The sequence below is a fragment of the Styela clava genome, chromosome 4 (genome assembly GCF_964204865.1).
Source record: "Styela clava chromosome 4, kaStyClav1.hap1.2, whole genome shotgun sequence".
NCBI classification, from domain to species: domain Eukaryota; kingdom Metazoa; phylum Chordata; class Ascidiacea; order Stolidobranchia; family Styelidae; genus Styela; species Styela clava.
In genome coordinates this window covers 2,432,299-2,449,445 of record NC_135253.1, presented here as the reverse complement: position 1 = coordinate 2,449,445, position 17,147 = coordinate 2,432,299, and the positions used below count along the sequence as shown (strand labels likewise).

The window sequence follows — 17,147 nt, the reverse complement described above, 5'->3', positions numbered from 1 at the left end:
GGTATTATGCGTATGAGAGGACGGCTTGAAAAATCTGATTTGCCAGAGCAACAGAAGAATCCAATCATCTTGCCACCTCACCATCATGTAACAAAGCTGATCATCGACATGCATCATAGAAATACAGGTCACACTGGAACTCTCCATGTTCTTTCGTCAGTTAGAGAAAGATATTGGATGTTACGGGGACAATCAGCTGTTGGAAAAGTCATCAGAGAATGTATACCATGCAGAGAAAGATCTGCTCGTACAGGCGAGCAGTGGATGGCAGACCTCCCGAGCTGTAGAGTTTTTCTTGGAAAGAAACCGTTCGAATCTACATTTGTAGACTACCTTGGCCCAATCAAGGTCAAGCTTGGTCGAAATGAATACAAGCGTTATGGATGTCTTTTTACTTGCATGGCCACACGTGCCGTACATATTGAAGTTGCAGAGTCACTTGATACATCAGCATTTCTACAAGCGTTATTCCGATTCACTGACATACGCTCAAGACCTATCCACGTATATTCGGATAATGGTACAAATTTTATAGGCGGAGAGAAAGAGTTGAGAGAAGGAATTAGAAACTGGAACAAACATGTGATTGACAATTCATTATCTCAAAAAGGAATTCAATGGCACTTCTCACCTCCATTGGCCAGTCATCAATCAGGTGTCGTGGAGCGATTAGTTCGAGAAGTCAAGAAAACATTACGTGCTATCACTGATGGTCGATCATTTTTAGATTATTCATTGTGGTTCTTCCTAACTGGCGTTGAAAGGATATTAAATGATAGACCACTCACACCACTAAGTGATGATCCTAAAGACTTAAATGTTTTGACACCAAATTCAATTCTAATTGCCAAACTTGATCCATCTCTACCTTTAGACAAATTTATGAAGACTGATGAATATAGAAGAACATGGCGATATTCACAAGGGCTCCTGGATTTATTCTGGGATAGATGGAAGAAAGATGATTTGCCTCTGCTACAAGAAAGACAAAAATGGCACACTACACAAAGAAATCTGGAAGTTGGCGATTTGGTGTTGATGTTTGATGATAGTTCCCCTCGCAGTCATTGGCCGAAGGCGATTGTTGATGAGACATACCCTGACAAGCATGGTATTGTTCGAAGGGTTAAAGTCCGTACTGCAAATTCTACTTATGTACGGGATGTTCGCAAGCTGTGCTTGTTAGAGGCCATATAGTGACACGCACATACACACACATTGTACATAACATGCACCTATTCACAACATACATACCGCAACAGGAATTATGCTTGTACCACATTCCTACCCTTTCCTTAGAGATTCTCGTTTACCATTTTTATGTATCTCTAATGGTGCTCATTCTTTCAGATTAAATATTTCTGATTAATTTTTGTGTGTTTCACACATTGTGTTGTTTGAACATTTCTTTTATTGCTTTAAAAAATTACATAAAATGCTTTTCATTTTCTCTAATTTGGGCCCTGTATGTAAGAAATGTTTCCTCATTTTAATTATGGTCACTAGGTTGTGTTCCCGAAAAGTGTTTCGTAATATCTATTTTTTGCAATCATGCCAGTCTTGCGATAATCGTTCAATTTTACAAGCGTAGTACATTCGTATTCAGCTAAATGGAGTGATTATTATCCTAAATTTGATATTAATAATTATTTCCACATATTATTCCTATGTTAATACATGAGAAGTCCCAAATATATATTTTATGGAGCCAACTTGGCTGTATATTCTGACCAATAATCTGGCATCTGTAAATTCTCCCGCACGCCGCTCTCTTCTTTCTGAGTTTTTAGTGAGCGCACCTCTGTTTCTAAGCCCCGGAATTTGTCAATTTGTAAGTCGTATTTTTCATGTTTGTTTTATTTATTTAGCTAATATTTGGAGTGATGATGATAAATTAGATTAAATTGTGTGTAATTACTGGAATAAACTGACTCATCGATGTTCATTACTACTGCGATAATGCAATAAAGTCAAAGCAACAAATGTTGGATGAACTATTTGGGATCGGGCTTTTTAAGTATTTCTGGTGTTACACGCACATTGGATCACACGATATCACTCCACATCATAGTTAGGTGATAGCACCGCTTATTACCTACACTCGCGTTTGCTGAATGCCTATAGCTAGAATTTTTAAGCTATAAAAAAATAATGAACGAGGATATATGATTAACAATTTCCCTAATACATGCCATGAAGCTTAAAGCAATTACATTTAATACCAAACTAATTTTGTACCAAGTGGAATTCCACTTGGTTCTGCCTACTTCAGGGGTGGGCAACCTTTGGCACGCGTGCCAAACTTGGCACGCGAGCCCATTTATTCGGCATGCGAGCGAGGCCTCAGAAACGAGATCGTCTTATTTCAGATAAAAAGTTTCGAGACTGAATTATCTGATAAAACTCGGTGTTCGTTTATTCATTATCGTTTGTTAACAATCTGTTATTTATTTAAACTCTTTTTGTCTTTTCATGGCTTCAAAGAAATATATATATCATGGCGTAGCAACTGAGCTCTCGACGAATTTTGTCGGAATTAACACAACGTTTGGCTACATTGTCACGTAATATATATTTCTGATTGATTTATGAAGTGGTGCAGCTCATATTGGTTAGAGTTACATGCTAACTTCCTGTTATAACTTGATTTCGAAAGAAATATAAGCTATTAGGAAAGGGAATACAAGAGAGAAGTGCAGAAAACGAACTATTACATGATTGGGATGCCATTCCCGAGAATTTTTTTAAAACTTGAAAACTTTGCAATGCACTATTCTACAACAGGGGTCGGTAAACTGAGGGCCAAATGCGGCCCGCGAGCTAATTTGTTGCGGCCCTCGAACAACCCGACATTTATTAAATGAAACAAAAATTGATCCCAAATTTATTATTGTATGTACGCGGATTTATGTGGTAACAAGTTCTGCTGTATGACGCTTGTTTTGAAATATGTAGCGTCAGTTGCATGTCGTTCGAGTTAATTGTGATCTTTAAAATTTAAAAATGTTTGGAAAACGCAGGATAGCTCGCGACGAGGACTGAACATTCTAATGTGCTTCGACGAAAAATTCGAGCCGAGACCCAGGACTGCGCCACAGTTGATCTATGCGACAGTGCAAAACAAGTAATGGGCACGTTCGGAAGCACATATTGCTGCGAACAGCTTTATCTAAAATGCATTACACTTGGAATAAACTTTGTACTCGCTTGTCAGGTCTTCTTTGGAAGACGTACCGTTGGGGCAAGTGGCAAAAAAACATCATCCTTCACATTAATACCAAGTAAATAAAAACAATATGTTGTTGAATAATATATATATATTAAGAAACGGCACATACACATCTCATAGTAGCAGGCTTTTAACGCAATAATAGAAGGTGTGAATGCGCCACAATTTGAAATTCAATCTAGCGCTTGTTCAAAGGCGGAAAAATTGCGGCCTGCGCGCTACAGGGAATGTGTATATTTGGCCCGCAAGTACATAAAGTTTTCCGACCACTGCTCTACATCATCTGCATATGCTTGTGAATCTTTGTTCTCAGTTATGATTGGAATTTTAATAAGTCGTCTCGTAACAGGAGTAGCCTGGACGTTGAAACCAGTAGTTCGTATATTTCTTTGAAAGTTACAAAATATAAACCCAATGTAAAATCTCTATCAGCGGTAATGCAGCAGCAGAAGTCTCACTGAGATAGAATAAGAAAAGTAATCAAATCTATTTGTCGGACTGATAATATATCCGAATAGTGAATCCGTCTGTAGGCCTACATATGTTTGAAAGGTTTATTATTATGTATTTTTGCTTTGGAAGTACCAAAGCATTGTTTTTAATTTTGGTCGGCACGCGGAAGAATTTTGTTGTTTAAACTTAGCCGATTTTGGCACGCGAGCCGAAAAAGGTTGCCCACCCCTGGCCTACATGAACCTTGTTGAGTACATTTACGTACAAAATACACACTGCATATATAGCATCCTCACCACACATACACATTGACAATTTCGTTATCTTCATAGGTTTTGTTTCCGTATTTTTAACTCCAATTGTTTTTGGAAGTTGAGCAAACCTTTTTTTTTAATATTTCCCTCCGTTATCCATTTCATCAAAACATTTCATATAATTTCCGGGGCCGGTATGTACGAAATGTTTCATTGCCCATTTTATGGAATCATAAGCCCTTTAATTTAAGCACTGTAAAGTTAGTCAACGTCCCTTCTTTTACTGGGGCGAATAAATGACTCACCCCCCCCCCCCTCGCTAGAAAATTCGAAATTTTGTTTCCCCGAGGTAAATGCACGTCGCACAATGCGGATCAGGGAGTCTGCTGTGCAATTGTATATTTCATTAATGATGGGATTTCCTAATTCGCGTTTGACTCATGCCATACGTTGCAAAATGATTATCAGGTGAGAATTTGATACTTCGAATATTGTTAGGTTTATTCATATATTCCCCGAATAGGTTTTGAGGATTGCTCTAATATATGCAATGTTATATTTATCATTGTCTTATTTTGTATCCTAGCATACTCGCGGCTGTTCTTTGAGTCTTTGTCAAAAACAGTCAATTTATTATTAACACCAATACTGAAGTACTAAGACTGTTAACACTGATGTCAACATCAGATGTGTTTCAGGCTGATAACAAAGTTTCTTTCAAAGTTTCTTGTTGGTGCATAAATTGAAGACAATAATTTGGATATCAAAGGACAGGATACGACTTTAGTTAGCTCGTAACTCGTAACCGTAGTGGGAAACATTACTTCAAACTACTTATCCCACATGCACAACTTTTACATTTTCTCGTGATTGCATCGCATACGGCACCGATGTCCTAGCAATAGAATGATGAGAAATAAGATTAGGAAAGCCGATACTCGCATTCGCTGAATGCCCGTAAAATTAGAATTTTTCACATTATAAAAAATAAGGAACGGGTAGATATAATTGACAATCTTCCAAATACATGATATGGGGCTTAATTACATTTAATCTCAAACAAACTTTGTGATATATATATATGAAGACGTTGTGGAATTATTACTTGCCTTAGTGAATTGGATGGAGCAAGATTCGAATCTAAATTTACATGCGTGTCGAATCTAGGCTTGCACGTAATTTACGGATTTACGGAATTACGGAATTATTTCGAGTTACGGAAGCGAAGTTACGAATTACGTAAAGTCGTAATTATTGGTCGAGCGCTTTCGCGATTGAAACGAGCTCTCTTCAGAGCAGTCAATTCCGTCGATTGTAAAAAATTAAAGTTTAAGTAAAAGAAGTTAGAGTTCCGGTATTCGCAGCCGTTTTTCTCTCTCTTGTTAGGCAGATGGGGAAGGCATAACGCGTCATTTACTAACCTATCGTCAACTTATCTAGGATGGCCAATGTACATATTAACCGTAGATAAGGAATAGAATTGTGTTGAGACCGATGGACGTCAACACACCTGGTTTCAACTGTCCGTGAGGCTTTTCTCTCTTATGTTAGGCAGACGGGGAAGGCATAACGCGTCATTTACTAACCTATCATCAACTTATCTAGGATGGCCAACGTACATATTAACCGTAGATAAGGAATAGAATTGTGTTGAGACCGATGGACGTCAACACACCTGGTTTCAACTTCTTCGGGTGAAATGACTAAAGATTGTAAGAGATCAACTTATAAAACATGGTCTATTTGTAAATGCCGTGATAATTAATGTCGCGCTTATCAAACAGCAATATAAAGACGGAAGAGAAATTGCGTAATGAACAACGCAACTTAGTCTTTTCGGCATCGGTAAAGCGATTGAGACGGCAGAGAAACAATTTCACGTGTTTGTTCTGCGCGAGATCCATTTTCTATTCTAAAATCTTGATGTTCTGTTACCGATTTTATCGTTATATATCTGTCCTTGGCATTGCTCAATATGTTTTTCACAATGCCTCGCAATATGTCGGCCAAATATGATTACCTGTCTTTACCAAATGCGGCAAACTTATTTTGATTTATCGTCGACTCGAATACCACCGGCACTCGACCAAACTTGTGTCAATCTTGGCAAATAGGATTGTCGACTTGAGTTAGAAAAATAAATTAATATTTTCATGAGTGCAAAATAAATGTCACAAAATGCATTGTTTTGCGATATAACTTTGTATTTTCGGAGAAGGCATGTCATATAAGTACGGTATTTTAAATAATGCGCAAATAATTAATATTTGATCTAAATTTATCGCAAATAATGTTATAACTTTTAGGCCGCGAAATGATTTAATGTAAAATGAAGCATGGAATTCGGAATATCGTCAATAAGTCGGCATCAATAATTATTATAAAATGCTAACTAAGTAGTAAAGTCGGATATTGTAAAAAACGGTGAAATAACAAGTCTTCGTCGCCAGGCAAGCGAAAGTATAATCAAACGAGAGAATACGCTTGTAGTTGATTAATAAATTAGCAACCCGGAATTTTTATTTAATAAGAAAGTCGTATTAATACGTTCATACGATTTTAAAAAAGTGAACTATCGTTTCTTAAATATATATTACCAGTGTTGGTAATGATAAAATTGATCGCATAAAATTTGGTGATATAGTGGATAAAAAAAATCAAAGCTAATACAAAAGATAAAAATCAGAATAAAATTATTTTGAATTCACTCCTTGATATTTGTCTTTAACATCTGTCGCCGGCGTGTAGTACTGCCGGGAATATGAAAACCAAACTTCGATGTCCCATTCGGAATAAAAGTGGATTAAATTGGTTGTTATGATAGGTTTAAATGTGTGAAAAAAATATCGCAATTACGGGGTCATTACGTAATCGATTTGGCCGTAATTACGGAATTGATTTTTGTCAATTACGTGCAAGCCTAGTCGAATCCATAGATTTTCTGGTATCGTATTGAAGATCGATTTATCTACATCTTTTACCGATACAATATTAATTTATGTTTCTACTAATTGCAGCATCCGTTATATAAGATCTACCCTAGGGTGGTCCAAGGTTGGCGTGACGCAAAAACTTTTGGCGAGGTCTCGCGGGCCCCAGTAGGAGAAAACCCAGAAGTGATAAAACATCGGGAGTTTACCCATTTGCTTCTTGAGAAATATGGTGATATTTATAGCAATTTTCTTCATGTTTGATTTTGTAATGTCCGCTGAACTTATATTTTTTCGTGGTAGAAATTACTTGGAAACACACCAGACCCCGTCATTGAACGTTGTTGGGGAAAGGTAAATATGTTTCCTATTTCTTGTTCACTTATTCTACACTTATTGTATGATGAATTCATAAATTTGACTAATTTCATTACTTTTAGCGTGATCAGGTCTAGTGGTATCGTCAAATAACAACCAAAATATATGTCTAAGATGAGACTCCGGACCCAGCTAAAAAAATGGATTGCGCGGCGCTAAGTCAGGTCTGCGTTTCGTCATTGCTGTCACATGGTCACGTCTCTAAAATTAAGAAGTTACTCAAGGCGAGCTTCATGTACGAAGTTTGGATGGAAGCGCGATTCATCTCATCAGCTTGGTCATGTCTGCACAAGACAATTTATTCTCCTCGTACCGACCACGGGAAGTCATTTCCATCCTGGTCTTGAGTCTTGACGTTTATAGATACAACATTGAAATTCCGTGATTTTATCAAATATCAATCCCGACATCGGGATTAGGAAAAAGGCCAAACACAGTTGGAATAGTTTAGAAATAACTCTGCCAATAAATACACTTATCTACCAATGGTTTAGTTTAGTACACGCTAAAATTGTTCTACGGGCGCAAGGAATGTGTGCTAGGGCCGCGGTTCGGACCACCCTGATCTACCCTATAAAGCTCGGTACAAGCAGTACTTAATCATATTCATGTAACCTCTATCCTGAAATCCCTATTAACATGCATTCTTAAATCATCATAGGTTGTTACTGTTCCATCCGAATGTTGGACAGGGTAAATATTGACGTTTTTACGTAAACTGCAAAGGCGCGTCTGACGCACTACACAATGGTATAATGTGAGTTTGTTGATTAATTAGGATAATTAGTAAATTGGAAGCGCAATAGTTGGATGTCTTGTCTCAGTCTAGCTCAGTATTCGGTGTGAACCAGTGTTTACAGGTTCTGTATTGTTGGTAGTACTCGTTATGTATCTGTTGGAAATAACAATGGGAATTGAGGTTCTCAAGTGTAATACAAATATAATTTGTGGCAGTATTACTGTCAAATTAGCACAATAACTACTGCTTTAATATTTTAGTCATAAAACTTGGATTTTAGTTACTTTAGTTTAGAGCATATTTCATTTGATTGTGTTACTTGGAAAGTCGAAACATTGGGTATATATATAATGTTAAATTTTGTTTGATTTTAATCTATATCGTGCTGATTGATTTGAAATATAGAGAGTTGTGATATTATGATACTGCAAAATTGTCTTGCCGTATGGAATATTTAGTTTAGGTTCATTGTTTTCAGCAGATGCCATGCTCCTGATTCTATTCCAAGTTCCCTCGTGTTGACTGTTTTGAACAAACTACACCGATTCTAAGTTGAATTTCATTGGGACAGTACATAAAGGCACAGGCAATATGCTGAAGAACTTTGCTTTCTAATATCAAACACTGGTACCTGATTCAGAAACAAATCGTTAACTTCGTGACAGGACTTGTTTATTTATTGGGGCGCGTTGTCAACAATCTCCAACTAATAATAATTAGCTACGAATGTAAATTTTCCTTTTTCTTTCGAATAGTCGGAAACATTTCTAGAATATTGAATCTGAAGAATATACTAACGTGCAAACAGAAGAATAAACAAGTGTTCAAGTATTCCAAATGGAATGAAACATTACTAATGTTTCTAGAGAAGGATCAAAAGCTTCCTTCATCACCCTTACGAAAGTCTACACAGAAAGCTAAACTCACATCTTCCATTAACCTTTTGATTTCTGGTTTTCTTATCTCTAAACTAAAGGTATTTGAGTTTCGAGTCAATTTCTCATGCTCCACATTTTAAGGAATGTTTGTAAATGATCGTTCTTCGCCTGAATCGCTTGTTATCTGAATAAAAAAACACAATTCCTGTTTTGTTAGAATCATTATGACGTCATACCAAACCTATGTCTTAGCAAACGCTAAAAATTGCGAAATTATAACCGCATATAGAATATATCTAAAAGAAAACGAAGAGGAATAAAAAAAAAAATAGTTTAGGCTGTCCAACCAACGCCCCATGCACGGGCCGCGTTCAGCCCGCACTTAAATGAGTTCATAAGCAAACATTTTTAAATGTTTAAATTTTAGTACCGTATTTTATATAGGCTAAACTTTAGCGGTTCCCAAACTATGGGTCGCGAACCACTGGTGGGTCGCAAAAGGAATCTTAGTTGGTCGTGAAAAGATGTAGAGAGCTTTGGTTAATCATACTGGTAATTAGGATCGGTGGGGACTCGAATACGTAAATCTTCAAAAAACAAAATAAATTAAATTGAATTTAAATTCGAATCTGTGATTGGTTCCTTTTTACGATCTTCTCAAAGGAACAAAAATTTGCTACACAAAGAATGACCACGTGGATTTTTTACACATAGCAGTTTTGTACACTGTACAGCACTTCTTACCGTGTTTCCCCGAAATTTAGACAGGATTTAGATTTATTTATTTTGAAGAATAACACTATGGTTTTTTTTTGGAAGAGGTCTTTTGTGTTCATTTATCAAAAATAAAATTACATTGTAGAAAATCACAAGATTTTTTTACTAAATATTATATAAAAACCGACATCCATAGTTTTTATTTGTATTTTCTATACAAAAATCAAGTGACAAATATCATAATTGTGATATCACACAATCTTTAATAGTGGTGTGATCTTCACCTTACTTCAGGTTAATGAACCTTTCTTCTCCCACACATTTTAAATATATTTTAAGGGTAGGGTCATTTTAAAATCATTTTAAAAATTCAAACTATTATCTTATTTTCAGGCCAGGTCTTCATTTCGAGGAAACACGGTAGTTTTGCGATGGTTAGCCATTGCTGTGTTCTGTATAATGTCCTAAAAAAACAAAATGAAATTAAATTAAAGTTAAGTGGGTCGCCATAAGCTTTGGTAATAAATAGTGGGTCCCAACTCTAAAAAGTTTGGTAACCACTGCCGCTAAAGTATGTTTCACGATTATGGCGTGATTATTTCGGCATTCCACATACAAATGTGGGTTCTTTTAATCACGCGTGTATCAAGTCTTGCGCTCTGGTGGATATCGATGTTTAATTTTTTTTTAATTTATTGCAGAACTGCGCGTTCTGTTTGACAAATTTGAAGACTACTGTGCAATCATTGGCGACGAGGCGCTGCGAAAAATTATAAAAATGATTTTGCAATTTCCATCTCCAAATCAACTTTATTTTAAATTTTTTCTTTCGATCTGGATTTGATCTTCCTTATCGCCACTGTAAAATTGAAAAGTTACCAATATCTTTGCTACTGGCCCCTGGATTCGTTGTATTTTTCTGTCGTGTCTATGTTTTTGCATTAAATAAAACTTATGAAATGTCGTCACTGCGGATCGGTAAAAATTTCCAATATTATTGACCTAATGTTACTTCATGAACTTGTATCAATGTTTTGAATTTCACAAAACGGCCTTCTGAAAAGTTAAAAATCATGCGAAATTGGGACACATTATGCTCATCAAGAAATTGAAACAATATCATATCCACTGGAAATAAATAAAAATATTATAACGCAAATATAACAGCCAATTCTATTCACAGGAAGTCATCCATCAATGAGGCGGAATCCTGATGCGGGGGGAGTAGCGTCAAAAACTAGTCCAATGTCCGAATTCTCTAAAAACTGAGGAATATTCATCCTTATATCGCAGTAATCTGTGGGAGTTTGCGCGGAATCAGCGTTAAGTAGAACGACCCTGGCAATTCTTCTTGGGATGCTTCGATATCATATGACAGAATATGCCAAATTTGTACAGGGAATATTTACATTCCACATCTTTGAATTGACGAGGAATTGAAATATTTTGAAAACTTATAGAATTACTCCACTTTGACCAACACTTCAGTCTCTCATTGTTGAATTTTTCATCCCAAGCATCAAGTATTGAACTTACAACAGTTCACTTATTCTACACTTATTGTATGATGAATTCATAAATTTGACTAATTTCATTACTTTTAGCGTGATCAGGTCTAGTGGTATCGTCAAATAACAACCAAAATATATGTCTAAGATGAGACTCCGGACCCAGCTAAAAAAAATGGATTGCGCGGCGCTAAGTCAGGTCTGCGTTTCGTCATTGCTGTCACATGGTCACGTCTCTAAAATTGAGAAGTTACTCAAGGCGAGCTTCATGTACGAAGTTTGGATGGAAGCGCGATTCATCTCATCAGCTTGGTCATGTCTGCACAAGACAATTTATTCTCCTCGTACCGACCACGGGAAGTCATTTCCATCCTGGTCTTGAGTCTTGACGTTTATAGATACAACATTGAAATTCCGTGATTTTATCAAATATCAATCCCGACATCGGAATTAGGAAAAAGGCCAAACACAGTTGGAATAGTTTAGAAATAACTCTGCCAATAAATACACTTATCTACCAATGGTTTAGTTTAGTACACGCTAAAATTGTTCTACGGGCGCAAGGAATGTGTGCTAGGACCGCGGTTCGGACCACCCTGATCTACCCTATAAAGCTCGGTACAAGCAGTACTTAATCATATTCATGTAACCTCTATCCTGAAATCCCTATTAACATGCATTCTTAAATCATCATAGGTTGTTACTGTTCCATCCGAATGTTGGACAGGGTAAATATTGACGTTTTTACGGAAACTGCAAAGGCGCGTCTGACGCACTACACAATGGTATGATGTGAGTTTGTTGATTAATTAGGATAATTAGTAAATTGGAAGCGCAATAGTTGGATGTCTTGTCTCAGTCTAGCTCAGTATTCGGTGTGAACCAGTGTTTACAGGTTCTGTATTGTTGGTAGTACTCGTTATGTATCTGTTGGAAATAACAATAAGAATTGAGGTTCTCAAGTGTAATACAAATATAATTTGTGGCAGTATTACTGTCAAATTAGCACAATAACTACTGCTTTAATATTTTAGTCATAAAACTTGGATTTTAGTTACTTTAGTTTAGAGCATATTTCATTTGATTGTGTTACTTGGAAAGTCGAAACATTGGGTATATATATAATGTTAAATTTTGTTTGATTTTAATCTATATCGTGCTGATTGATTTGAAATATAGAGAGTTGTGATATTATGATACTGCAAAATTGTCTTGCCGTATGGAATATTTAGTTTAGGTTCATTGTTTTCAGCAGATGCCATGCTCCTGATTCTATTCCAAGTTCCCTCGTGTTGACTGTTTTGAACAAACTACACCGATTCTAAGTTGAATTTCATTGGGACAGTACATTAAGGCACAGGCAATATGCTGAAGAACTTTGCTTTCTAATATCAAACACTGGTACCTGATTCAGAAACAAATCGTTAACTTCGTGACAGGACTTGTTTATTTATTGGGGCGCGTTGTCAACAATCTCCAACTAATAATAATTAGCTACGAATGTAAATTTTCCTTTTTCTTTCGAATAGTCGGAAACATTTCTAGAATATTGAATCTGAAGAATATACTAACGTGCAAACAGAAGAATAAACAAGTGTTCAAGTATTCCAAATGGAATGAAACATTACTAATGTTTCTAGAGAAGGATCAAAAGCTTCCTTCATCACCCTTACGAAAGTCTACACAGAAAGCTAAACTCACATCTTCCATTAACCTTTTGATTTCTGGTTTTCTTATCTCTAAACTAAAGGTATTTGAGTTTCGAGTCAATTTCTCATGCTCCACATTTTAAGGAATGTTTGTAAATGATCGTTCTTCGCCTGAATCGCTTGTTATCTGAATAAAAAAACACAATTCCTGTTTTGTTAGAATCATTATGACGTCATACCAAACCTATGTCTTAGCAAACGCTAAAAATTGCGAAATTATAACCGCATATAGAATATATCTAAAAGAAAACGAAGAGGAATAAAAAAAACATAGTTTAGGCTGTCCAACCAACGCCCCATGCACGGGCCGCGTTCAGCCCGCACTTAAATGAGTTCATAAGCAAACATTTTTAAATGTTTAAATTTTAGTACCGTATTTTATATAGGCTAAACTTTAGCGGTTCCCAAACTATGGGTCGCGAACCACTGGTGGGTCGCAAAAAGAATCTTAGTTGGTCGTGAAAAGATGTAGAGAGCTTTGGTTAATCATACTGGTAATTAGGATCGGTGGGGACTCGAATACGTAAATCTTCAAAAAACAAAATAAATTAAATTGAATTTAAATTCGAATCTGTGATTGGTTCCTTTTTACGATCTTCTCAAAGGAACAAAAATTTGCTACACAAAGAATGACCACGTGGATTTTTTACGCATAGCAGTTTTGTACACTGTACAGCACTTCTTACCGTGTTTCCCCGAAATTTAGACAGGATTTAGATTTATTTATTTTGAAGAATAACACTATGGTTTTTTTTTGGAAGAGGTCTTTTGTGTTCATTTATCAAAAATAAAATTACATTGTAGAAAATCACAAGATTTTTTTACTAAATATTATATAAAAACCGACATCCATAGTTTTTATTTGTATTTTCTATACAAAAATCAAGTGACAAATATCATAATTGTGATATCACACAATCTTTAATAGTGGTGTGATCTTCACCTTACTTCAGGTTAATGAACTTTTCTTCTCCCACACATTTTAAATATATTTTAAGGGTAGGGTCATTTTAAAATCATTTTAAAAATTCAAATTATTATCTTATTTTCAGGCCAGGTCTCCATTTCGAGGAAACACGGTAGTTTTGCGATGGTTAGCCATTGCTGTGTTCTGTATAATGTCCTAAAAAAACAAAATGAAATTAAATTAAAGTTAAGTGGGTCGCCATAAGCTTTGGTAATAAATAGTGGGTCCCAACTCTAAAAAGTTTGGTAACCACTGCCGCTAAAGTATGTTTCACGATTATGGCGTGATTATTTCGGCATTCCACATACAAATGTGGGTTCTTTTAATCACGCGTGTATCAAGTCTTGCGCTCTGGTGGATATCGATGTTTAATTTTTTTTAATTTATTGCAGAACTGCGCGTTCTGTTTGACAAATTTGAAGACTACTGTGCAATCATTGGCGACGAGGCGCTGCGAAAAATTATAGAAATGATTTTGCAATTTCCATCTCCAAATTAACTTTATTTTAAATTTTTTCTTTCGATCTGGATTTGATCTTCCTTATCGCCACTGTAAAATTGAAAACTTACCAATATCTTTGCTACTGGCCCCTGGATTCGTTGTATTTTTCTGTCGTGTCTATGTTTTTGCATTAAATAAAACTTATGAAATGTCGTCACTGCGGATCGGTAAAAATTTCCAATATTATTGACCTAATGCTACTTCATGAACTTGTATCAATGTTTCGAATTTCACAAAACGGCCTTCTGAAAAGTTAAAAATCATGCGAAATTGGGACACATTATGCTCATCAAGAAATTGAAACAATATCATATCCACTGGAAATAAATAAAAATATTATAACGCAAATATAACAGCCAATTCTATTCACAGAAAGTCATCCATCAATGAGGCGGAATCCTGATGCGGGGGGAGTAGCGTCAAAAACTAGTCCAATGTCCGAATTCTCTAAAAACTGAGGAATATTCATCCTTATATCGCAGTAATCTGTGGGAGTTTGCGCGGAATCAGCGTTAAGTAGAACGACCCTGGCAATTCTTCTTGGGATGCTTCGATATCATATGACAGAATATGCCAAATTTGTACAGGGAATATTTACATTCCACATCTTTGAATTGACGAGGAATTGAAATATTTTGAAAACTTATAGAATTACTCCACTTTGACCAACACTTCAGTCTCTCATTGTTGAATTTTTCATCCCAAGCATCAAGTATTGAACTTACAACAGTAAGGACTTTTCTATTTGTGACAAAACCTGTGAACTCCTGGTGTTCAAGTATGAAGCAATCTCTCTCGCTTCCACAGTTCAGCCCCAAGCACTTTTCACAGTAAGTCTCTCGATATCTAAATCAATTCTTGTGGCGAGACGATGAATGTATATCTCACGTGAAACTGATTTGGAATTCGAAACCCAATCTGTCGTCTTGAACCCGTTATTGTGTAACATTTCAATCACGTTCTTAGATGCTGATACCAATGAATCGAACTCTATTTCGAAGTAAGTAAATCAACGTAAAAGTGTATATCGATAATTGATAATGCGCTACTAGGAAATTTATGTCCGCTATCGTACGTATCTCCCGTTAAACAACAAAAATTCGCCACATAAGATGAATCAACAGCTACGAAAGCAAAACGAGGCAATAATTTATACGCACATGGCTGTTTCCAAGAAAAACAGTTATTTGTACAGTTAAAAATTGCAGATTTAATATCATTTTTCAAAAATAGAATAAATGAAGCATGGCTTTTATATTGACGTTTATAGCTGTCGGTCTTTCCAGAAAATGAAAAAGCACCCCGACGCGATTATTCATTGAATCGTTGTTTCTTTGTAGGACTTTTGAATCTCATACGAGCTGCGTGTTTGTTTAGTGACTTTTCGCAATTTCCATTCAACTCCATGAAACCGAATTCATCAGGACGGTCAAAACATTTAATTTTACTGTTCGTGAAAATATATTCTCGTCTATCTTCGAAGGACTTACTATGCGAAAAATTGTTTGCCGTGTCTACAGATTCGCTGGACCAATTTTATCCGATTTGTTCTTGTAGCATGGTATAATGGTCACGTATTCCGCAATGCATCAAATTTGAAATTGTCTTATTGTCAATACTTGTACGCAAATTTCCGATCAAGTCCAACCAAGAGGAGATTCAATTCCTATTGGTTCACGTTGTCGACCCACTCCATGCAAAAGCTGGAAGAACGCTATGAGATTATCTGCCGCGATTAAAATCATAGCTTGATTCGCTTCAATATCGGCCAACGGAATATCCTGCAAGTGAGGCATATATTGAACTTTTTTAAGCATTCTATCTGAATGTGGTCTTTGTGACTTGATCACAAACACGTTGTTTAACTCCAATATTCGTCGTAACCAGATTTCACCGACAATTTTACTACTTCTGTATCTTGTGAAACGCCTTTGTTACATAAAGTGTTAATGGTAACACGGGTACGATTTATATTTACGAAGGGGTACGAAGAATGTAAACCATTGCAGAAGCAACTACGTTTTTGTGGATGCTTGAACGTATGATTTAAAATCGGAGATTTTGCAGCTATTGAATTCCTGAGTCTTTGCTATCTACGACCTTTTAGAAACAGGCCCAAGCGATCGTCACTGGTTGGCCGAACTTATGTATCAATTTCCTCATCGCAAGGACAAAATTGCTTCCCATTGTACCTAAGCCGTCGACATGTCGTTTTGCTGACCCCGCCAAGGACGCAAATAAGCGAACAATACGTGAACCGTCGTCGCCAAGACAACTGTGTACTTTATCAAAAAATAAGCAAATTTACCGGACTAGTTTGGTTGCAAGTGAACAATCCACGCGTCAACTGCTTCTTGGATTGAACGGTTAAAGTTAATTTTGTAGAATGCTCGAAAGGAGACAAAAGTCTTCAATATATACAGTATGACGTATTGCATTACTGTTGAGTAATAACAAATAGTTGTGTTATTTTATAAACTTCCATATCTGCAGTGAACTGTAGGTTTACATAACATGATAACACAAGTACTCCATGACATACTAATGTTTCAAACCAGCACCTTTGTCGAACCCATTAAAACCCATGTTAAGAAACACTTCCTATAAACTGAGACTGGTTTACTTAGATACTCTGAGCCACTCTCATCAGGCAAGTTAACCGCGGAAGCAATATATCATTGAATAAACAAAGCACAGCGATAGCTGTTCCATGAACAGATATTTTGAGCATGTATTCAAATATTCAGTTATTCTAAATGAAATGAAATACTGTTAGAAAAGTTACAAAACAATCTAAACAGAAAGCTAAACTCACATCATCTGTTAACCTTTTGATTTCTGCTTATCTTCTCTGAAGGTATTTAAGTTGGTTTTTATACTCCA

General features: G+C 36.1%; 1 protein-coding gene across 1 annotated transcript; it reads left to right on the top strand.

Annotated features, from left to right (window-relative positions):
* Positions 1 to 6: 6 nt before the first annotated feature.
* LOC144421945 (uncharacterized) lies at positions 7 to 1,197 on the top strand. Its single transcript, XM_078111557.1, has one exon. The coding sequence runs from the start codon at positions 7 to 9 to the stop codon at positions 1,195 to 1,197; it is 1,191 nt and encodes a 396-aa protein (XP_077967683.1).
* Positions 1,198 to 17,147: the final 15,950 nt, after the last annotated feature.

Excerpts from the sequence above, each read along its gene's own strand:
- LOC144421945 (XM_078111557.1), top strand. The coding sequence starts at position 7 with ATGCGTATGAGAGGACGGCTTGAAAAATCTGATTTGCCAGAGCAACAG.